The sequence below is a fragment of the Hemiscyllium ocellatum genome, chromosome 13 (genome assembly GCF_020745735.1).
Source record: "Hemiscyllium ocellatum isolate sHemOce1 chromosome 13, sHemOce1.pat.X.cur, whole genome shotgun sequence".
Lineage (NCBI taxonomy): Eukaryota > Metazoa > Chordata > Chondrichthyes > Orectolobiformes > Hemiscylliidae > Hemiscyllium > Hemiscyllium ocellatum.
In genome coordinates, this window is record NC_083413.1 from 79,671,333 (window position 1) to 79,693,110 (window position 21,778).

The 21,778-nt window shown below is 40.8% G+C and overlaps 1 protein-coding gene across 1 annotated transcript in view; it reads right to left on the minus strand.

Moving 5' to 3' along the window:
* LOC132821957 (single-pass membrane and coiled-coil domain-containing protein 1-like) overlaps window positions 1-21,461 on the minus strand; it is a 45,874-nt gene extending 24,413 nt beyond the window's left edge. Inside the window, exons 1-2 of the mRNA XM_060834979.1 lie at window positions 21,092-21,461; window positions 7,915-8,064 (exon numbers count right to left, since the gene is read on the minus strand). Of these exons, the coding sequence (XP_060690962.1) occupies window positions 7,915-8,064; window positions 21,092-21,225 (284 nt within the window). The 5' untranslated portion in view covers window positions 21,226-21,461. The remainder of the gene's footprint in view (window positions 1-7,914; window positions 8,065-21,091) is intronic.
* Between the last annotated feature and the right edge of the window lie 317 nt (window positions 21,462-21,778).

Consider the following 21,778-nt stretch of genomic DNA (forward strand, 5'->3'; position numbering starts at 1 on the left):
GAGTGGAAATATATAAAAGAGACCTAAGGGGCAACTCTTTCACACAGGATGGTATGGGTATGGAATGAGCTGCCAGAGGAAGTGGTGGAGGCTGATAAGATTGCAACATTTAAGAGGCATTTGGATGGGTATATGAATAGGACGGGTTTGGAAGGATATGGGCCGGGTGCTGGCAGGTGGGACTAGATTGGGTTGGGATATCTGGTCAACGTGGACGGTTTGGACCAAAGGGTCTGTTTCCATGCTGAACATCTCTATGACTCTTAAGAGACCTTGGAGTGCAGGGTCATAGCTCCTTGAAAGTAGAACCGCGGGTAGATAGGATAGTGAAGAAGTGTTTGGTATGCTTTCCTTTATTGGTCAGAGTATTGAGTATAGGAGTTGGGAGATCATGTTGCAGCTGTACAGGGCATTGGTTAGGCCACTGTTGGAATATTACATGCAATTCTGGTCTCCTGCCTATCGGAAAGATGTTGTGAAACTTGAAAGAGGTCAGAAAAGATTTACAATGATGTTACAAAATTATGAGGGGCATGGATAGGGTAAATAGGCAAAGTCAGAAGTCAGGGAGAGATTGAATAGGCTGGGGCTATCGGAGGTTGAGGCGTGACCTTATAGAGGTTTATAAAATCATGGGAGGCATTGATAGGATAAATAGACAAAGTCTTCTCCCTGGGCTGTGGGAGTACAGAACTAGAGGGCATAGGTTTATGATGAGAGGGGAAAGATATAAAAGAGACCTAAGAGGCAACTTTTTCACTCAGAGGGTGGTATGTATATGGAATGAGCTGCGACAGGAAATGGTGGAGGATGGTACAATTGCAACATTTAAAAGGCATCTGGATGGGTATATGAATGGGAGGGGTTTGGAGGGATATGGGCTGGGTGCTGGCAGGTGGGAATAGGTTGGGTTGGGATATCTGGTCGGCATGGACGGGTTGGAAAGAAAGGTCTGTTTCTGTTCTGTACATCTCTATGACAAGTCTGTATGGGCACACTTATCCATTGTCTCTGGTCTTGTGGTAGGCTTCAAACATGTTGGAGTGCTATGGTGGATGCAATGGAGAGGGTTTTGGGTGTAAGGGTGGAGAAGGACCCATTCTCTCTTCTTCTGGACTTGCCCACTGTGCTCCCTACAGATGCGCATAAGAAAAAAACTTTACAATATCCTTACTTTTTGCACAAGGAAGAATATCTTGCTAGGTTGGGTATCCAAAAATCCCCTAGGCTTGTTGGGTTGGCGGAAGATTGTTATGGAGCATATTCCCTTGGATTTTTTCACAAGTGTGGTACACCAGAATTTTTAAAGATGTGGTAGTCCTTTTTGGAATACCTGGACATAGATTTATCTGCCACACTAATAAGGGCTTTTATATAGCCATAACAATTGTGTTTTGCGAGTCCAATATCCAGTGAGGAGGAACTGTGAAAGTATGAGTGTCTTGTTTGGCTGAGTTGAGTTACTACTATTTATTAGTTTGTTGTTGGTTATTATTTATTTAGTTAAATAGTTGGTTAAGTTTTTTCTCTATTATATATTTTTCTATATATATTTATACATTCGTACATGAGGGTGGATTGGGTTATTTTAACTTCTTGTGTTTTTTTTGTGCTGACTTGAATTGTATTGTTTTGTATTTGTTGTAATATTTAAAAATCTACTTCTTTCAATAAATATATTTTTAAAAAAGAGAAGGTGGTGATAGATATAAATATGTCAAAACTCTGATGAGAAAGATGGTGAAGCTTTCCTTATTTCATTCGAAAATTGGCTAGGCAGATGGAATGGTCTGAGGATTTATGGCTAATGCTAGTTCAGACGAAACTGGTCTGCAGAGCTAGTGAGATATTTGCCGCACCGTTAGATCAGGTGTCAAGACATTACGAAGAGGTTAAGCAGGCTATTTTAAGTGCTTATGAATTAGTACCAGAAGCATACAGACAGCACTTCAGAAACACAAAGAAGGAGCCAGGTCAGACTTACATTGAGCTCAAAAGAATTAAACATAGTTATTTTGATCGATGGGTGAGTGTTTTGAAAATAGGGCATTTAAGGCTCTAAGAGAGATTATTCTGCTGAAGGAGTTTAAAAACTCACTTCCAGAGATGATAAGAATTCATGTGGAGGGACAGAAAGTTCGGGGAGTGAGAAGGGCAGCAGAATTAACAGGTGAGTACATGTCTGTGCGTAAGAAAAGATTCCGGCCAGAATTTCGTCCAGTGAGGGATAGAACTTGGGCGAAGCGAGATCCTACACTACTAAACCAAGAGTAGAGAGCACCAGTAGGATTTTACTGCAGGTTCAAGAAGCCCAAGAGGGCGGACAGGAGATGAAAGGCATTGGGTGTTTTCACTGTAGTGGAGTGGGACACAGAATTACAGTACAGGTGCTTTCAGAAGGGCACTGAGAAAAGGTATTTTCACTGCTAGAAGGTGGGACAGGTAAAGTCACAGTGCTAGTTGTTTAAGAAAGGTGTTGTGGGAAAAGATGAGGTAAAAGAAGCTAAGCCAGTGGCATTGATGAAGGTAGTAGAGGAGACCCCAAGAAGAGCCGAGGTTCTGCAGGAGAGTGCACAGCCTAGACAGGGGCAGGGTATGGATTTAGTACCTGATCTCTACAAAGAATTTGTCTCTGTGGATAAAGTTTACTCAGAAAGAACGGTGGAGAAGGACAAGGAGTTATCATTTTGAGAGATACAGGATCTAACCAGTCGCTGATAGTAAGGGATGAGCGAGTATGCACTCTTTCTGATATGTTACCCAAGAGTGTGGTAATTTGTGGGATCGATGAACAGAAATTTAGTTTTCCCTATGGAAGATCAGGTTGGAGTGTCAACTCAAGACTGGCAAACTTACAGTGGGAGTGATTGACAGAGTATCAGTTCCAGGAATTCAGTTTGTTCTTGGGAATTATTTGACAGGATACAAAATAGGAGTGACACCCCATGTTGTGGAGAAGCCCAAGGAAAACCAAACAAGTTGAGTTTAGATTAGGTTAGATTCCCTACAGTGTGGAAACAGGCCCTCCAGCCCAATAAGTCCATGCAGACCCTCTGAAGAGCAACCCATCCAGACCATTTCCCCTCTGACTAATGCACTTAACACTATGGGCAATTTAGCATGGCCAATTTAGCAGTACTGCAGATCCCTTACACACAAGTGTGTGTCTGTTCAGAAACAAACCCTGAGACAGAGAGGGAGCAAGGCAGGCGGAGTGTGGAAAAAGGAAACTTCAGAAAACTCCGAGCTCCAGAGGAGAGGCATTGAGTCAATTAACCGACTAAACAATTATCCGAACGAAATAGTGCCCGCCCACCTCATTTGGATAATCAGAAGTTCCTCTGTACTCCTGAAAGACTAAGAGACTTGCAACAGCAAGACAAGACGATAAAAGATATATATGTGGATGTGTACTTTGAAAAGGAGGCGGAGAATATTCTGGTGGGTTATTATCTGAAGGATCCCACGACAGGTCAGTGCAGAGGAGAAATGAGCTGAAGTGCATCAGATTGTGTTGCCGGTGGCATACAGACAGAAAGTGTTACAGGTAGCACATGAACTACCTGTAGAAGGTCACCTAGAGATACAAAAGACTCAGGTTAAGGTACAAAAACATTTTTATTGCCCTGGAATGCACAAGGATGTAGTTAACTTTTGCCATACGTGTAATACATGCCAAATGGTAGGTAAGCCACAGGCGGTAATAAAACCAGCATCTTTGTTGCCAATTTGAAGAACCTGTCACGTGGGTTATAATTGATTGTATAGGTCCCCTCCCAAGAACTAAAAGTGGGAACCAATACTTGTTAACCATAACGAATGTCAAGATTAGAGTGGTTCTGGAAAAACACAGCAGGTCAGGCAGAATCCGAGGAGCAGGAATGTCAACGTTTCAGGCAGGAACACCTGCTGTGTTTTTCCAGTATCACTCTAATCTTGACTCTGATTTCCAGTATCTACAGTCCTCACTTTCACCTAACCATAATGGATGTGTCCACCAGATTTTCGGAGGCAGTTCCATTACGGAGTATTAAGGCAAAAAAGGATAGTAGATGAGTTAGTAGCACATGGTATGGGTTACCCAGAGAGATTCAGTCAGACTAATGGTCAAATTTTACTGCTAGGCTGTTTAAGGAGGTTTTGGATAGCGTGGATATACAGCACTTTAAATTCAGTGTGTATCATCCTGAAGTCAGCGGGGCTTTGGAAAGGTGGCATCAGACCTTGAAGATCATGTTGAGAGCATTCTGAATGATTGGGATAAAGGTATCCCATTTGTATTGTTTGCCATTAGAGATGCCCCAAACAAATCTACTCAGTTTACTCCCTTCGAGTTAATATTCAGTCATGAAGTGAGAGGCCCTTTGAAATTAATTAAAGAAAAATTGACAGGACCAAAGTCGGAGATCTCACAATTAGATTATGTATCGGAGGTGAGGGAGAGACTAAATCGAGTATGTGGGTTAGCTAAACAGCACCTAAAGAGGCACAATGTAGAATGAAGCAAGTGACAGATAAAAGCTCTGTCACTCGGACGTTTTCCCAAGAGGAAAACTTGTTAGCACTGTTACCAGTGATAGAAGATCCCTTCAAAGTCAGGTTTAGTGGTCCCTATTAAATTGAGAAAAAGTTGAGTCAGGTGAACTATTTTGTAATGATGCCAGATAGAAAAAAAACTGTATCAAGTATGTCATGTGAACATGCTGAAGTCATATTACACTAGAGAGAAGGGCGGCACGGTGGCACAAGGGCGGCACGGTGGCACAGTGGTTAGCACTGCTGCCTCACAGCGCCTGTAGACCCGGGTTCAATTCCCGACTCAGGCGACTGACTGTGTGGAGTTTGCACGTTCTGCCCGTGTCTGCGTGGGTTTCCTCCGGGAGCTCCCGTTTCCTCCCACAGTCACAAAGATGTGCGGGTCAGGTGAATTGGTCAAGCTAAATTGCCCCTAGTGTTAGGTAAGGGGTAAATGTAGGGGTATGGGTGGGTTGCGCTTCGGCGGGTCGGTGTGGGCTTGTTGGGCCAAAGGGCCTGTTTCCACACTGTAAGTCTAGTCTAGTCTAGTCTAGAAAGAACTGGAGAAATAGGTGTTAGTTACTGCCTGCAGAGTGAGGAATCAAATTCAGATGATATGGATTTTAAGGTGCCGCAAAATAGATTAAAAAATGAAGAAGTATTTTGAGGACTGGGATAGGTTAGTAAGCTATCTGTCTCAGGAGCAAAGAACGGAGTTGAAAAATTTGTTTCTACAGTACAAGAACATATGTAAGAATCAGATGGGAGGACTAATGCTATGGTACATTAAGTATACATAGGGAATACTGCTCCAATAAAACAACACCCCCATTGGCTTAATCCTTTCAAAGCCAGGCAGGTCCAGATGGAGGTAGAGGCCGTGCTTGACAAGGGTGTCATTGAACTAAGCCAGAGCGATTGGAGTTTGCTGATTGTCTTAGTGCCCAAACCAGATGGGACTCAACGATTCTGCGTGGATTATCGGAAGGTCAACACCGTTACAAAATCAGACTGATATCCAATTCCTAGATTGGAAGACTGTATTGTGAAAGTCGGATAAGCCAGTTACATCACCAAGTTGGACTTAATGTATGGTTACTGGAGGTACCTTTATCAGAGACGGCGAAAGAAATTGCGGCGTTTGTAACTCCAAATGGGCTATATCAGTTTAAAGTGATGCCCTTTGGAATGAAGAACGCACCCACCACATTCCAAATACTCATGAACAGAGCTGTGGTTGGGTTGACAAACTGTGAAACCTATTTAGAAGATGTAGTGATCTTTAAGTCCTTGAAAAACCACATGGTACAGTTGGCAGAGCTCTTTGAACGACTATGAGAAGCAAAACTGGTGATAAATTTAAATAAAACAGACTTCATGAAAGCAGAGGTGACGTTCTTGGGACCTAACATCGGTCATGGAAGGTTGACCCCATGGAATGCAAAGACGAAAGCCATCGAAGAATTTCCATGACCAACCTTGAAGAAAGAGGTACTTCGATTCTTAGAACTCAGCAGATTCTATCGGAAGTTTGTTCCAAACTTCAGCAGTGTAGTGGCACCGTTAACCAATTTGCTGAAGAAGAACATAAAGTGTCGGTGGAGGCATTCGACCATTTGAAATCAATATTAACCACCAAACCAGTCTTTGCTACACCAAACTTTTCAAAAACACTAGCCATCGATGCTAGTAACATTGGAGTTGGAGCTGTACTCCTACAGGAAGATGAGGTTGGAATTGAACTGCCACCAGAGGAAGTACTCCACAATCGAAAAGGAACTATTGAGTTTGGTCCTGGCTTACAACACTTTAATGCGTATGTCATGAACAATGTATCGGAGATGGTCGTGTATACTGACCGTAATCCACATAGATTCTTAGAATGTTTTAAAGATAAGAATATGATACTATTTTGTTGGAGTCTTATGTTACAGACTTTTAATTTTAAAAATCGTACATGTTGCGGGTTGGAAGAATGTAATCGCAGATGCATTATCGCAGATTTAACTGATAGAATTTATAAGAGATTTGTCTTTATTTAATGTTTTATATACACAAATATATGGGAAAAAGTTAAGGTGAACTTACATTAAAGTTATCTGTATGTTAGGATAATGTGTTTAAAAAATAGAGAAAACAAATGAAGCCATCTTTTCATTATGATGTTAATATTTTTCTTGGGGGCAGGTGTTATGAAGATGTGGGTGAACTATACCTTTTAAGAGAGTAAAAGCTAGCAGTGACAGCACCAAGTGTTCTCAGTAAGACACAATGTAACATGTGCTCCAGTTACTGGAGTAGCTAGTTGCTTAGAAATGACCAAAAAAAATTTGAATTTGGCCAATCAGTTTAAATTTTACCAAATTCCAATCAAGTTTGAATTTAGTATATTGACAATCTTAAGGCCAATGACACAATCCAATGCTCTGGGGTATAAGACCGGGGAAAATTGAACATTTGGAAGGAGAACTGCCAAGCCTCCACATGTAAACAGACTGCCTGAAAAAATAGCTCTCTTAATAGGTACCTTTTTCAATCAGTAATCTGTGAAGTAGAATCCCTAAGAAGAAAAAAACAAGACACAGGAACATCCGAATAGAAGAACCAAAAGCTGTCTGGTAGTGAAATAAGAAGTCTTGTTTTGTAAATCTTAATTGGGAGTTTTATCAGACTGGTATTAGAGAAGGGAAAGTAACAGATAGGTTAGAGGAAGGAATTATAAATAGACATTAGTTAATTATTCTCTGTTATATTTTAAGAAATAAAGTTGTTAATTTTTACTTTAAATAGTTCTTGGCCACTTGAATTTTTACAAATCACTGCACAGGATAAACGTTTTCTGTGTTGATGGTTTAAATTAAGCAGGAGGATTTGCACCATGTTGTAATAAGAGAGAGAACATAGTATAAAGAAGAAAAAAAATGCCCTCACTTTACTATTATAGATTTACAAAAAAAACGAAATAAGATATGGAAGTTTTATAAGTCTTAAAATCAAACACTTAGCTGATCAGGCTCAAACACCAAAGGCCTACTCTTCTCCTGTAGTTTCAGGTAGTGATTTTTTTTCTAAATCAGTTATCTCTACAGCTGCATGTGAAGATATTACACCTTCCATGTCAATTATGAAACTTCACTGTTTCTTTGCTATTGCAATGAAACCAGATATCCAGAGACCTTATGCAATTTCTCAACCTTTCAGCTATAAAACTACACTTGTTAGCTACTTCATAAAAAGCCAATCTCCAAGCTTATGCAAATCCTAGTTGATGAGTACAATTCCCATCCACAGCCTCCCCACCCTCCCAAGCTGAATTTCAAGTTCAGTCCAAATGTATTTGATCTTCCAGTCCTCCCCCTGTTTACTGTCCTTGCACAGTTTCCTGTATCTGCATATCACCTGTCTTCCACGAGTGATGACCAGAGCTCTTCTTCTCCAGCTTCCTTTGCAATGTGTTCACAGTTTGGTTCAAATGACTGAATGAGCTGTTTTGCATTCTGATCGAGTTTCTGGTATTCAGCTTTCAATTCCTCTATCCTCTTCTCCAATCTGAAAAGTTGAATCAAAAATATCTGCAGACTTCAGACTGCACAAAATTCTCTGTCATATATTCTGAACAAAAATCTATGGCTATAAATTGATTCTAATCCATCCAGAATGGCAACGGGTCAGCAGAAACCAGATTATAAAGACTAGCCCATTTCTTGATTATTGCAGAATTGGTGGGAACATACCTTTTGGGTTTCACCAGTAGTAAGGCAAATGAAAAGGTTCAAGAACAGTTGAGGTGTACTGTGCATAGAGAGGTTATTTAGCTTGTCAAGTCAATATAGGTTTGCTGTTGAGAAATCCATCAATACCATTCCCCGACCTATCCTGTAAACTTCCTCGATCATTTACCTCTAGTGCCTATTCAATTTCCTTTTGAAATCATTCATTAGGTCCACTTTACTGCAGGCAGCAAAGACACCAGATTGTTTTAACTTACTAGGCAAAAATGTTCATTCTCATACGTCCCAAGCATCTCTGGCTAAAGTCTTAAATATGTGTCTCTCAGCCCTTATACATTAACCTAATAGAAAAAAATTCTTTTTCTAATTTATTGAAAATCATCATAATCTTATACACCTCTACCGAATATTCTCTCAATGTTTTTGTTCCAAGTAGAACAACCCCATCTTCCCAAACCTAATGTTTGAGCTAAAATACCTCCATGCCTACAGCAGTTTTAGTAAACCTCTGCATCATCTCAAAGACCACCTCATCCTTCTTCAAGTATGGTGAGCAGAACTGGATGCAAAACTCAGATATGGTCTAAACAGCACTTTATAAAGGTCAAATGTAATTTTCCTGTGTTGACTTCAAAATATATATTTATGAAGCCCTAAATCCTATTTAGTTTGCTAACTACTCACTCAATATATCCTGCCATTTACAAGGATCTATGCACATGGACCTTGAGATGTTTCTGCTCTATAGTCTTTAGGATTGTGCCATTAAGTCTGTATTGCCTCTCCTGAGCCCTTCTGTAAAGATGCCTCCTTTCACGCTTCTGTACAAAATTATGTGGTCTACTCGGCTCTCTATGTCCTGTCGCAATCAATTTGTATTACCTTACAATAGTAAGCAAGTAGATCCAGGTGATTACTGTAGCAATCCAGCAAATTACTGTAAATGTTATTACAGTAGATCTGTTGGTTACCTATTGCTGGCAGGAATCTTAACTATGTTATAATTCATATTGTTGATATCATCACCTGTTGTAAGAGTCTTGAATCTTCTCTCTGCACAACTTGATCTCAGAATAAACAGCCTCAAATTGATCATGGGAGCTTTTTGAAAGTTCAGGCATGCTCTGATTGGTCAGGAGAAGTGGCCTTTAGCAGGAAATGTATCCATCTTATTTGGTGATTACATCATTTCATGATTGTGACACCTTAGCAACTTGGCACAATTTGCCAGCTAGGTTTAACTGTGATTGGAAGTGTAAATAGTAATTGGTCTCACTTTAGTCTAGAAATAATAGCATCCTCATTAAGATAGGGGAATAGCTGTTAAAAGATTCCACACCAATTGATTGAAACCACGACACATGGATTTTCTTTGTTGAGAAGGTTTATTAGTTTGCTCAGTCCTGCAGCTCTCACCTAACATGCAGAATCCCAGGTGTCCCTTTCATACATGCTCAAAGACAAATAATACTCAGGACCTGGTTATTCAACCTTAACAATGACATAAACAAACATTAAGAATGTGACTGACGGACATGAAAGATTAACCCCTTCTTTAAATTCACACTTTTGATAAATGTTCCAAAATTAGTCAAAAAGAAATAGTGATTTTTCTACTTGTTTGACATTAAAATGCAATGAACAATTAACAGACCCCTTATCCCCTATCTGAAACAACTTTGTGTATAAATAATTATAAACCCATTAGAGAAACATTTGTTATCTATATTCTCAGTACACAATATTCTATGTTCTGATCATAAGTATACACTTCGCTCTCCAAGGACATCTAATAACTTCTTAATGCAAGCATTCCTTTTTGTAAAACTGTCTCACAATGGTGATAAGTGAACTCAGTTTTAGAAATCTCTTTTCTTTCCAACACTTCCTTCACACCAGCAGGGTCAATTCTCATCCTTGTCTATGCAATATTATTTGTTGAATGGAAAACACAATGGTTATCCACATAATATTTAATGGGCAAATTTTGTCAAATTGCTCCTTGAATAGGATTTCCTTCAATTAATTAACCAATGGGTAGCACAGTGACTCAGTGGTTAGCACTGCTGCCTCATGGTGAAAGGCATCCAGATTTGATTTAATCCTTGGGTGACTGTCTGTGTGAAGTTTGCACATTCTCCCTGTGACTGCATGTGTTTCCTCCGGATGCTCCAGTTTCCTCTCACAGATCAAAGATGTGCAGGTTAGGTGGATTGGCTGTGTTAAATTGCCTTTAGTGTCTAGGGATGTGCAAGCTAGGAAAATGGGAAATGCAGGGTTACAGGGATCGGGCAGTGGGGTGGGTCTCAGTGGATTGCTGTTCAGAGGGTCGGTGTGGACTCTTGGGTTGAATGGCCTGCTTCCACACTATACGGATTCTATGAATATATGTATCTGTTGCTTCTAGTATTGCAAATGTTTCAGAAGCTAAGAGGCTTTTAAACAACTTTTTTTTTTGTTTTCCTTGTTTCCCAGGCCAATGAGCAACATTTATTATTCTTTCCCAGCAAGAATATGATAAACCTTGCTGTATTGGAATATCTATCTGGAAGGTTAGCATGTAAAGAATTGCTAAAAATGGCTAACTACGAATCTTCAGAATCATTTGAGACTGAATTTAATTCCTTTCATACTTTATTTGCTATTGGAACCTCTTCAGACATATCCCTAATTATTGGGATGCATTTTACTTGTTCTAAATAAGATTGTTGATGCAAGTTAACACCCAACTTATTCTGCACACTATCTAATGTATATAAAGGGTAGGATTGGGGTGGAGCGTTGGTTAGTTCAGTTGAGTAGGGTGTATTGTAGAATAAAGCCAGTCTCATCTTTTAGACTTAACAAACAATTCAGGTCTTTTTCAATATATAATTTCCATTACACCACACTAAACATTTGCTATAAAATCTGTGTCTTACGATCTTATACTCCATAACCACCTGATGAAGGAGCAGCGCTCCCAAAGCTAGTGCTTCCAAATAAACCTGTTGGACAATAACCTGGTGTTATGTAAGTTTTAAACTTAGTACACCCCAGTCAACACTGACATCTCCAAATCATTCCCCCTACAGCTCTGGTAGTTCATGGAGTCCCTGTCTCCTCCTTGTCTAACCTACACTTGTGGATTGGTCACCCTTAAGCTACACATAACCAATTGTTTCTCTTTTTCTCTCATGCGGAATATGGCTTTGTACTATATATTTAAAAGCCCCCAAAACCCGACTACCAATCTAAAACTCCTTTCTGACTGTATTTATCATATATTATTTAAATTTTGGGCTACCACATCTTTACCTGCTCTTACCTGCCTTTCACCTTGCATATTTGGCCAATGTTTGTTCTTTCTGCTGTCTTTCCCCACTATAATAATGTCATCCCTCCATTCACTGGCCCCTCCACATACTCAAATGTCAACTTTTGATAATTGGCTTCTGAGATATCCTCCTTAGATATGCCTTATCCTGTTCTTGAGTGTCACTGTGTTCATATTCAGTCAGCCCTTCAACTGGCACAATCTGGTCCTCATAACTGTACAATTTTTGTGCAAGTGAACTACATGGTGCCTTTCTCTTACTTGTTTGGATTCATAAATGTTTGATCAATGCCAATTAAACTCAAGGAATGTATCCTAACAGTTTGATTGCCCTCTCATAAAGTTGCTGTCTTTCACAACTAGCTATAATTATACCTGGATCTTTCCATTCTTCTTGCCCATTTTTTGAAATATACTGTGTTCCTGGATTAAAATTTATTCTGATAGCTTTGTACGTTGCCTTGAGGTTCCCAAATTTTCTCTGAAACCTTGACCTTATGAATGCCTACCTCCCAAATGCAGAGCATTTCAATGCTTAGAAAAAATTGAGCTAATTATAATCTTTTACAAGCCAGGGATGATCATTCATTACCTTAGAAGTTTTGGATTTATCCCAAAAAACCAATGATATGGTCCTTGCCGCCACTGTTTGCATTGAGTTCTTCACATGTCGACCTATATCAGGGCGGTTTTAGTTTACAACTTAGCTAGTTCACTAACATTATATGAAAAATGTAATCTACTATTTCATGATATTTTTTATAACTCCCAACACTTAAGCCACTCTCTACTGCTTTAATATTTTCACACATAACTTTAAATTAATCATTGTCAAATTTCATCACTGTTAATAAAGAACTTAGCTGGTGTTCTCAGTCCAGTCCCTATCCACTTTCTCCATTATCTTGTCCGCAATCAGTTTTTCTTAACTTTCTGTTATTGTTGACTGGCTTAGTCTAGTTACCATATCAATGAAGTGTAAAGTGAAAATGTTTTTCTAATTTATTCCAAACTTTCAGGTCCATTGCTAAACCTTCATTAAAGTCTCATGTTCATGTGAGACTCATAATGGGCTTTGATTGTGTCCTTTTTAATAAATATTACATTTATGATTGATCTTGTCTACAGGTTTAGTGTACTCAAGCTCCTTACTCCTGTATCCTTGAATGGGATTCTTCGCCAGTGAGAAAATGGATGGGCAGACTGACATTGTGGTTTTGAGACAATTACCTCTTTTCCTTTTAACCCCTACTCCCTGATGCCATTCACACTTCTTAATATTTTGAATAGAGAATTAGGACTCAATAAAGGGAAACAATAATATCTTGATTATGTAAACTGTAAATCCATTTACATTCTCAAAGACAGTTCCCTTGTGTTCCATATCCAGATCATTTGAGACTTCTTAAGGATGTCTTGCTTGACAAGAAGAGTATTTCACTTGATACCATGTCAGAACTGATAGAATGGTTTACTCCAACTATTTTATATGGAATCATCACACTTTAGCATGTTGTCACCCCAAACCAGAAACAAGTAGAACTCTCAGATTCTTCAACCTTACTTTGGCCCTTATTATTTTGAGAATCCAAATAGCATTTTGCCCAGGCCACTCCACACACTGGATGTTAACCGCTGTCCAATACTGTGTACTTGAAAGCATCGGCAACTACAATATTCATCGCTGAGCTAAAGCTTCTTGTTCATCTGCCAGATTCTCCTTCTGAACTTCTCATGTCATTACATCAAAAACCTTGTTATTCCTCTGAAGACGACTTATGCATAATCTGAAGTCACATCTGATCATTTCCTGGTAATTCCTTCGGTTCATTTTTCTGTTGCAGTTCCCCAGTTTCTAACATGTTTTATAACTGGCAAAGTTATTGCTTTTCTTGCTCCTTTTGGTTATGATCCTTCTCTCACAGTGCCCCAAATGTGTACAGTCTTGAAATACTGCTAGTGTTTTTTTCCATTTTTTCTTTTACTGCTGAATGTCCCATTTGTACCATTTAGGCTGTTAGAAATGAAGGTTTTCTGAAGAGTTTTTCTCAAGACTTTTGTCATCTGTTTCAAAAGTATGCTTCCTTTTGAAAATCTAATTCCAGTTGTCCAAACAATTCAAAGACAAGCTCTGAATTAGGAATCTCTAAATAGATTTTTTTTGTAACCATGCATATAATCCATTAAATTTCATTCTATATTCTTCTATAGTATAACTGTCTGGTTTTCTAAGTTTATCAAAGTATCACAATACTTTGTATGCATTTAGTAAGTCATTTTTCTTACAGATTTTGTCCATACATTTGAACGGATTTGTCTAATGGTTGAGCCTCCAGCTGCAAAAATTCATAACACCTGATCCCACTTCTGCTAGAAAGCAACAATGTCAAAGCCAGGTATCATTTTTCTTTGTAAAAACATCACCTATAGCACATACCTACTTAGAGTCATAGAGATGTACAGCATGGAAACAGACCCTTCTGTCCATACCGTCCACGCCAACCAGATATCCCAACCCAATAGAACATAGAACAATACAGCACAGAACAGGCCCTTCGGCCCACGATGTTGTGCCGAACATCTATCCTAGATTAAGCACCCATCCATGTACCTATCCAGTTGCCGCTTAAAGGTCGTCAATGATTCTGACTCTACCACTGCCACGGGCAGCGCATTCCATGCCCCCACCACTCTCTGGGTAAAGAACCCACCCCTAACATCTCCCCTATATCTTCCACCCTTCACCTTAAATTTATGTCCCCTTGTAATACTCTGAATACTACAATCTAGTCCCACCTGCCAGCACCCTGCCCATAACCCTCCGAACCCTTCCTGTTCATATACCCATCCAGATGCCTTTTACATCTTGCAATTGTACCAGCCTCCACCACTTCCTCTGGCAGCTCATTCCATACTCATACCGCCCTCTGTGTGAAAAAGTTGCGCCTTAGGTCTCTTCTTTATCTTTTCCCTCTTACCCTAAACCTCGACCGACCCAGGGAAAAGACTTTGTCTATTTACCCTACCAATACCCCTCATAATTTTGTAAACCTCTATAAGGTCACCCCTCAGCCTCTGATGCTCCAGGGAAAATGTTCAGCCTCTCCTTATAGCTCAAATCCTCTAATCCTAGCAACATCCTTATAATTTTTCCTGAACCCTTTCACGTTTCACAACATCTTTCCAATAGGAAGGAGACCAGAATTGCACGCAATATTCCAACAGTGGCCTAACCAATGTCCTGTACAGCCTCAGCATGACCTCCCAGCTCCTATATGCAATACTCTGACCAATAAAGGAAAGCATACCAAACACCTTCTTCACTATCCTATCTACCTTTGACTCCACTTTCAAAGAGCTATGAATCTGCACTCTGAGTTCTCTTTGTTCAGCAACACTCCCTAGGACCTTACCATTAAGTGTAGAGGTCCTGCTAAGATTTGCTTTCCCAAAATGCAGCACCTCAGATTTATCTGAATTAAACACCATCTGCCCATTGGCCCATCTGATCAAGTTCCCATTGTAATCTGAGATAACCTTCTTCGCTGTCCACCACACCACCAATTTTAGTGTCATCTGCAAACTTACTAACTGTACCTCTTATGCTAGCATCCAAATCATTTATGTAAATGAAAAAAGTAGAGGGCCCAGCACCAATCCTTGTGGCACTCCACTGGTCACAGGGCTCCAGTCTGAAAAACAACCTTCCACCACCCTCTTGTCTTCTACCTTTGAGCCATTCTGTATCCAAATGGCTAGTTCTCCCTGTATTCCGTGAAATCTAACCTTGGTAACCAGTCTCCCATGGGGAACCTTGTTGAACACCTTACTGAAGTCCATATAGATCACATCTACCGCTCTGCCCTCATCAATCCTCTTTATTACTTCTTCAAAAAACTCAATCAAGTTTGTGAGACATGATATCCCATGCACAAAGTCATGTTGACTATCCCAAATCAGTCCTTGCCTTTCCAAATACATGTACATCCTGTCCCTCAGGATTCCCTCCAACAACTTGCCCACCACCAATGTCAGGCTCACTAGTCTATAGTTCCCTGGCTTGTCCTTACCACCTTTCTTAAACAGTAGCACCACATTAGCCAACCTCCAGTCTTCCGGCAGCTCACCTGTGCCTATTAATAATACAACTATCTCAGCACGAAGCCCAGCAATCACTTCCCTAGCTTCCCACAGAGTTCTAGGGTACACTGATTAGGTCCTGGGGATTTATCCACCTTTATGCGTTTCAAGACATCCAGCACTTCCTCCTCTGTAATATGGACATTTTCAAGGTAACACCATCTATTTCCCTACATTCTATATCTTCCATATCGTTTTCCACAGTAAATATTGTTGCAAAATACTCATTTAGTATCTCCCCCATTTTCTGTGGCTCCACACAAAGGCCACCTTGCTGATTGTTGAACGGCCCTATTCTCTCCCTAGTTACCCTTTTGTCCTGAATGTATTTGTAAAAACCCTTTGGCTTCTCCTTAATTCTATTTTCCATTCTTTTCTTCCATTGATGATAAGGTTCAGTTGCACAGAATGTTAGTGAGAAATTAGGTCCTCACAATCTACATTTGGTTTCAGCTATCGTTCTCCAAAGTAATTCCAATTATAATCTTCTGTTTCGTAAATAACTTTGTTTCTAATCGCCACCATTGAGCAACCCCCCTCTGCTAGCAATATTAAAAATTTCAAGTCACTTGGTGAGATAACCTTTCTTTGTAGAGAGAATGTATTGATTTTCTCAGTCCTACAGATCTCATCTAACACACCAGTGTCTCAGATATGTCCTGTTTTATACGTGTTCAAAGACCAACTTTCACTCTTAACCTTATCAATCAAATTAACAAACCTTAATGTGATTGGCATGACAAGTAGCTGAGTCTAAATTTTTAGATTACATAGTGGCACAATGGTTAGCACTGCTGCCTCACAGCGCCAGAGACCCAGGTTCAATTCCTGCCTCAGGCGACTGACTGTGTGAAGTTTGCACATTCTCCCCGTGTCTGCGTGGGTTTCCTCCGGGTGCTCCGGTTTCCTCCCACAGTCCAAAGATGTGCAGATCAGGTGAATTGGCCATGCTAAATTGCCCGTAGTGTTAGGTGAAGGGTAAGTATAGGGATATGGGTGGGTTGCGCTTCAGCGGGTCGGTGTGGACTTGTTGGACCAAAGGGTCTGTTTCCACACTGTAGGTAATCTAATCTAAATTGGCCCTTTAAACTGTTGGTCCATTCTGACTGATTCAGTAATTTTCTTCAGGGAAGCAAACCTGTCATTCTTATCAAATGAAATCTATATATATGACTCCAGCACCGGACCAGTGAAATTTATTGTTTACAAACTCGCTATAATGATGTAACAACCAACTAAGCTATACCGTACTGCTACAAAAAGGAAGGCAAGCATAAAATTGACTGGATTACCTGGCATCAGGTTCAGAAACAACAAAGGCATACCAAGTCCAGTCAACCTTCAAAGTTTTCCTCACTAATATTTGCAAATGTGTACCAACATTGGGAGTGCTATCTCACAAACTAGTCCAACAAAAGCCTGATTCCTTCATCACCTCCTAGTTTTGTCTGCCCGATACAGAACCACCAATCTGTGTTACATGGTATATAGTCTGGTTGGAATATCCCTGATATTGGGAGAGCATCCCATGAAGTCTGATTGCTTCAGTTGAAAGGTAAATAAGAAAACCCTTTCTGATTACCTCCTTCCACTCTCCCTCAGCTCATGAAATGATACTCCTCCGTGCAGCATTGTGAGGTTATATTTGATACCTTCTAATTTGTGGAAACTGCTCTACAATCTAAAGAGTTCTGGAGGAGCAAAATCTATGTATTCACTGTTTATGCATCTGCCTTTTCTGAAACCCAATAGTGCAGGTTTTCTGATGCAGGAAATTGTCATTACTCTGCCCCATTAGTTTCTCAACTGTTATTTCTTTATACTGATTTCTGTCAGTTCTTACTAGACTGTCTGTTAACCATTAATAAAGTTATGATTTGTGTGGCTTCTAGCGAAAACAATCCCTGTCAATGCCATTCCATTATTTCCCATTATCTTTGCACTTAAAATATCTGTGTTTAAGTTCACTAATCTCTTCCTATTTACTTCATTGTAGAAATGTTTACAATAAGTTTCTGATGTTTCTTGCTAGTCCACTCTGATTTTCTATTTTCCTGCCAACTCCATGACACCTTCTGCTGAATTCCAATATCTTTCCAATCTTTAGGTTTACTGCCATTATTGGCAATGGATGTAAGTTTGCACAATGAGCTGGAAGGTTCATTTTCAGGCATTTCGTCACCGTACCAGGGTAACACCTTCAGTGAGCCTCCTGTGAAGAGCTGAGTGGTATGTCCCGCTTTCTATTTATATGTTTATGTTTCTTTGGATGGGTGATGTTATTTCTGGTTCTTTTTCTCAGAGGATGGGTAGATGGGGTCCAAATCGATGTGTTTATTGATAGAGTTTCGGTTGGAATGCCATGCTTCAAGGACTTCTAGTATCCTTACATACAGACAAAGAAGGATACCACTTCGACTGGGACAACACATCCATCCTCGGACAAGCCAAACAAAGACATGCATGAGAATTCCTTGAAGCATGGCATTTCAACCTGAACTCTATCAATAAACACATCGATTTGGACCCCATCTACCAAAAAGAACTGGAAATGACATCATCCAGCTTAAGAAACCTAAACGCATAAATAGAGAGGTGAGACATACCACCAGCGCTACACCAGTGGCTCACTGCTGATGTTGCTTAGCATGGTGACAAAACATCTGATGACAAACCTTCCAGCTCAGTGAGCAAACCTACATCCAGAACCTCAACCTAAGCTACAAATCGTTTCAAAAATCACCAATTATTGGCAGTATTTTAAGCATCTTAATTGGCCCAGTACCATCTTTAACTTTTTAACTATGATTAGATCTCTTTTCTGTGGGCTTCTGAGTCTTGAAGAAAAGTACATTTGTTACAAATTATGTATCTAATTATTGAAATACTATCCTTTTTTTGTATTCCATCATACCTTTCAATGGCGTTTCTCAGTCTACCTTAGGCTTCTTATTTTGATTTAAAATCCTAATTTAATGCTTACCAAAATTACTTTAAAACTTGTCACATAATTGTTGCAGAGGCCTCTGACCAAGGGTGAAGTCTTTTGCTTATTTCTTCATGCCTCAACATTTTGTGTTTTCCTCTTCAGTTGCTTCAGTGCCTCCAATTTTCAATGTCAGAATAATAAGATAAGAGGAAATAACACATGAGGTGGTTTCCCTTTGCCTTTCTCATGTGACTCACAACAGGACAGGGATGACAATCACCTGAGGTCTCAAAATGATACTCAGGTAGTGTGCTTAGAGGACAGAGATTATAATGTCTGCACTGCACTGTATGAATAGTGGGTGGGCAACCAATATTTTCCATGGTAGAGCAATTGTCCACATACCTTTACCAAACAGTTTCTGATTGTAGTTCCTGATGCAGGACATTTAAAAGCCCAAGACATGGTTTTAAAGGGATGTGGCATTCATTGATGTTCACGTACTTCATTTCTTCCGGTGCTGGTTGGTGAATCATATTGGAAGGTGTTGTGCTTGTAGGTTTTCAGATAGAGATCAGGAAGAAAGTACTTTTCTATAATATGCAAAATAAAAAGCAGCTAGGCTGGAGGTAGTGGAGGAAATCACTTGCAGTATGATCATCCAAGCAGCTGGGTGCAGTGTAGGAAAGGACTGGATAACTTCATAAGGCAAACGAAGATGAGTACAGCTTCTTCCTCCATCACTTGTCTCGTAACTGGTCACAGTGACTCCCCTTCTCTCTTCAACAGTGACCACCCTGTTTTTTAAGTCACCCATGGGAATGGGCATCCTCGGGGCTCCAGTATTTACTGCCTCTCCCTAGTTTCCCTTGGGTAGATGGTGGTGCGCTGCCTTTTTCAACCGCTGCAGTCCATGTGCTGTTGGACCCACAATGCCATTGGGGAGGGAATTCCAGGATTTCAACCCAGTGACACTGAAGAAGCGTTGACAAAATTCCAAAAAGAAACTATAGAACTGCAGATGCTGGAAATCTGAAAGAAAAACTGAAGTTGCTGGAGAAACTCAGCACCCGCAGAGGGAAAGCAGAGTTAATGTTTCAGGTCCAGTGACTCTTTAAAGAAGTCAGGATGATGAGTGATTTAGAGGGGAAATTTGCAGATGGTGATGTTCACTGCATCACATTCTTCACTCTGCTATCAGAGCAGAATGTACCATTGCTAATACCACATTGTTAATACGCCTCCTGCTCACGTTGCCTTCACTCATTCTACTTAAGACATGCTGTTCTAGTCTTCTGACAATTTCTGATTCTGCACCTTGCCCCATGATGCCTTCATTGCTAATCTAACTAACTTCTCATTCAAGACACACCCTTCCCCCAGTTTCTTGCTTCAGTTCCTTCTCACGTTATGCACCACGTTCTCATTAGCTGACACACGTGCAAGGTTTTTCTCTCCCCACCTTTCTGCAGCCTAAGACACTACTTACCACAAGGGAGGGAATCTAAGTGGGAAGAACCGCTGTTGTTCCAGGAGATTAGATTAGATGACTTGCAGTGTGGAAACAGGCCCTTTGGCCCAACAAGTCCACACCAACCCTCTGAAGAGCAACCCACCCAGACCCATTCCCCTACATTTACCCCTTCAACTAACACTACAGGCAATTTTGCATGGTCAATTCACCTCACCTGCACATTTTTTGGACTGTGGGAGGAAACCGGAGCGCCCGAGGAAATCCACGCAGAAACGGAGAGAATTGTCGCTGTGAGGCAGCAGTGCTTGCCACCGTGCCGCCCACTATAGTACAGACATCCCGAGCAGACGGCAAGCAGACTGCAAGGTTGGCATTGACTGCTCGTCGTTTCTCCTTGGACGCGCATCACGGTCAACTACAGTTACATTCATGAGGTGCCTACTGGCTCAGAACTGGGGGCCTCCACTAACATGAAAGGTGCTGGAATTAAAATGAGCTTGGTGGTTGTGAAGGGGGAATAGTACTGAACTGAGCACATTCTCACTTCTCAAAGATAAACAATCAAATTAACAAACAATCAAGGTATTTTTCGATGTATAATTTCAGTTACATCACACTGTAAACTTTTGCTATAAATTCTGTCTTACAATCGTGTGCTCCACAATCACCTGATGAAGGAGCGACGCTCCGAAAGCTAGTGCTTCCAATCAAACCTGTTGGACTATAACCTGGTGTTGTGTGATTTTTAACTTTGTACACCCCAAGTCGAACTCCAGCTCATAAATAAAAGCAGTGTTGCAAATGCTGGCCGTGGGAAATAAAACACGATGTGTTGGAGAAACCCAGCTGAACTCTTCTTTCAGAAACTAAGCCCTACAGAACTGGAAACGTTGACTCTTGTTTTTCCCTCTCCACTGGTGTTGCTGAGTCTGTGCAGCCATTGCTGGGTTGTGATTTTACTCGGTCGGCCTGCCCCTGCCCCTTACCTGTCAATCCTGTGCCTGAGAAGCTCGCTGGACACTTTCTGAGGGGAGGCCTTCAGCTCTCGCCGCTCGGATGGGTCCGTGTGTTGCTGCGAGTTCACCCGCCGCCTCTCTGACTTCACCGGCCGTCTGTTCATCCTGAGCCAGGTTGGCACCTTAACGTGTGCTCCAGGCTGTGGGGGAACACAGACAGAGAGCTGTTGTGTCAGCTGCAAGCCATGCCATTTATTTTAAACCATAAACAATCAAGGCTAACTTGGGGCACAGAAAGCTGCCACCCCTCCACCGAGAGGTCAGTGCAGCAATTTAATAGAACAATAATTCCATCAAAGTGCCAGGAATCGATCGCTTTATGCTGGAGGTGAGAGGGAAGGGGAGAGGGCTGTTATTTGCAAATAGCTGTTCGCGAAACCTGAGCCTGTTGTTGATCAAATGATTCTAAATTTAAAAGTGATTACCATCTGACAAGCAGCAATAAGTTTGCAGCGGGCAGAGGCGCGGTGCTGAGTGCTCTGCTGGGACAGCACCATCTAACAAGCAGCCATCGATAACTGTGGATTTCAACATCACTACCCACCGACCGCCGACTCAGAATCAGGGGACCGTTAAAGAAAGCGGTGCTGTCAAATATCCACGGAACTGAGAACAGACCTACATCGCTCTGACAGTCACTGGGACTCAAGTCTGACC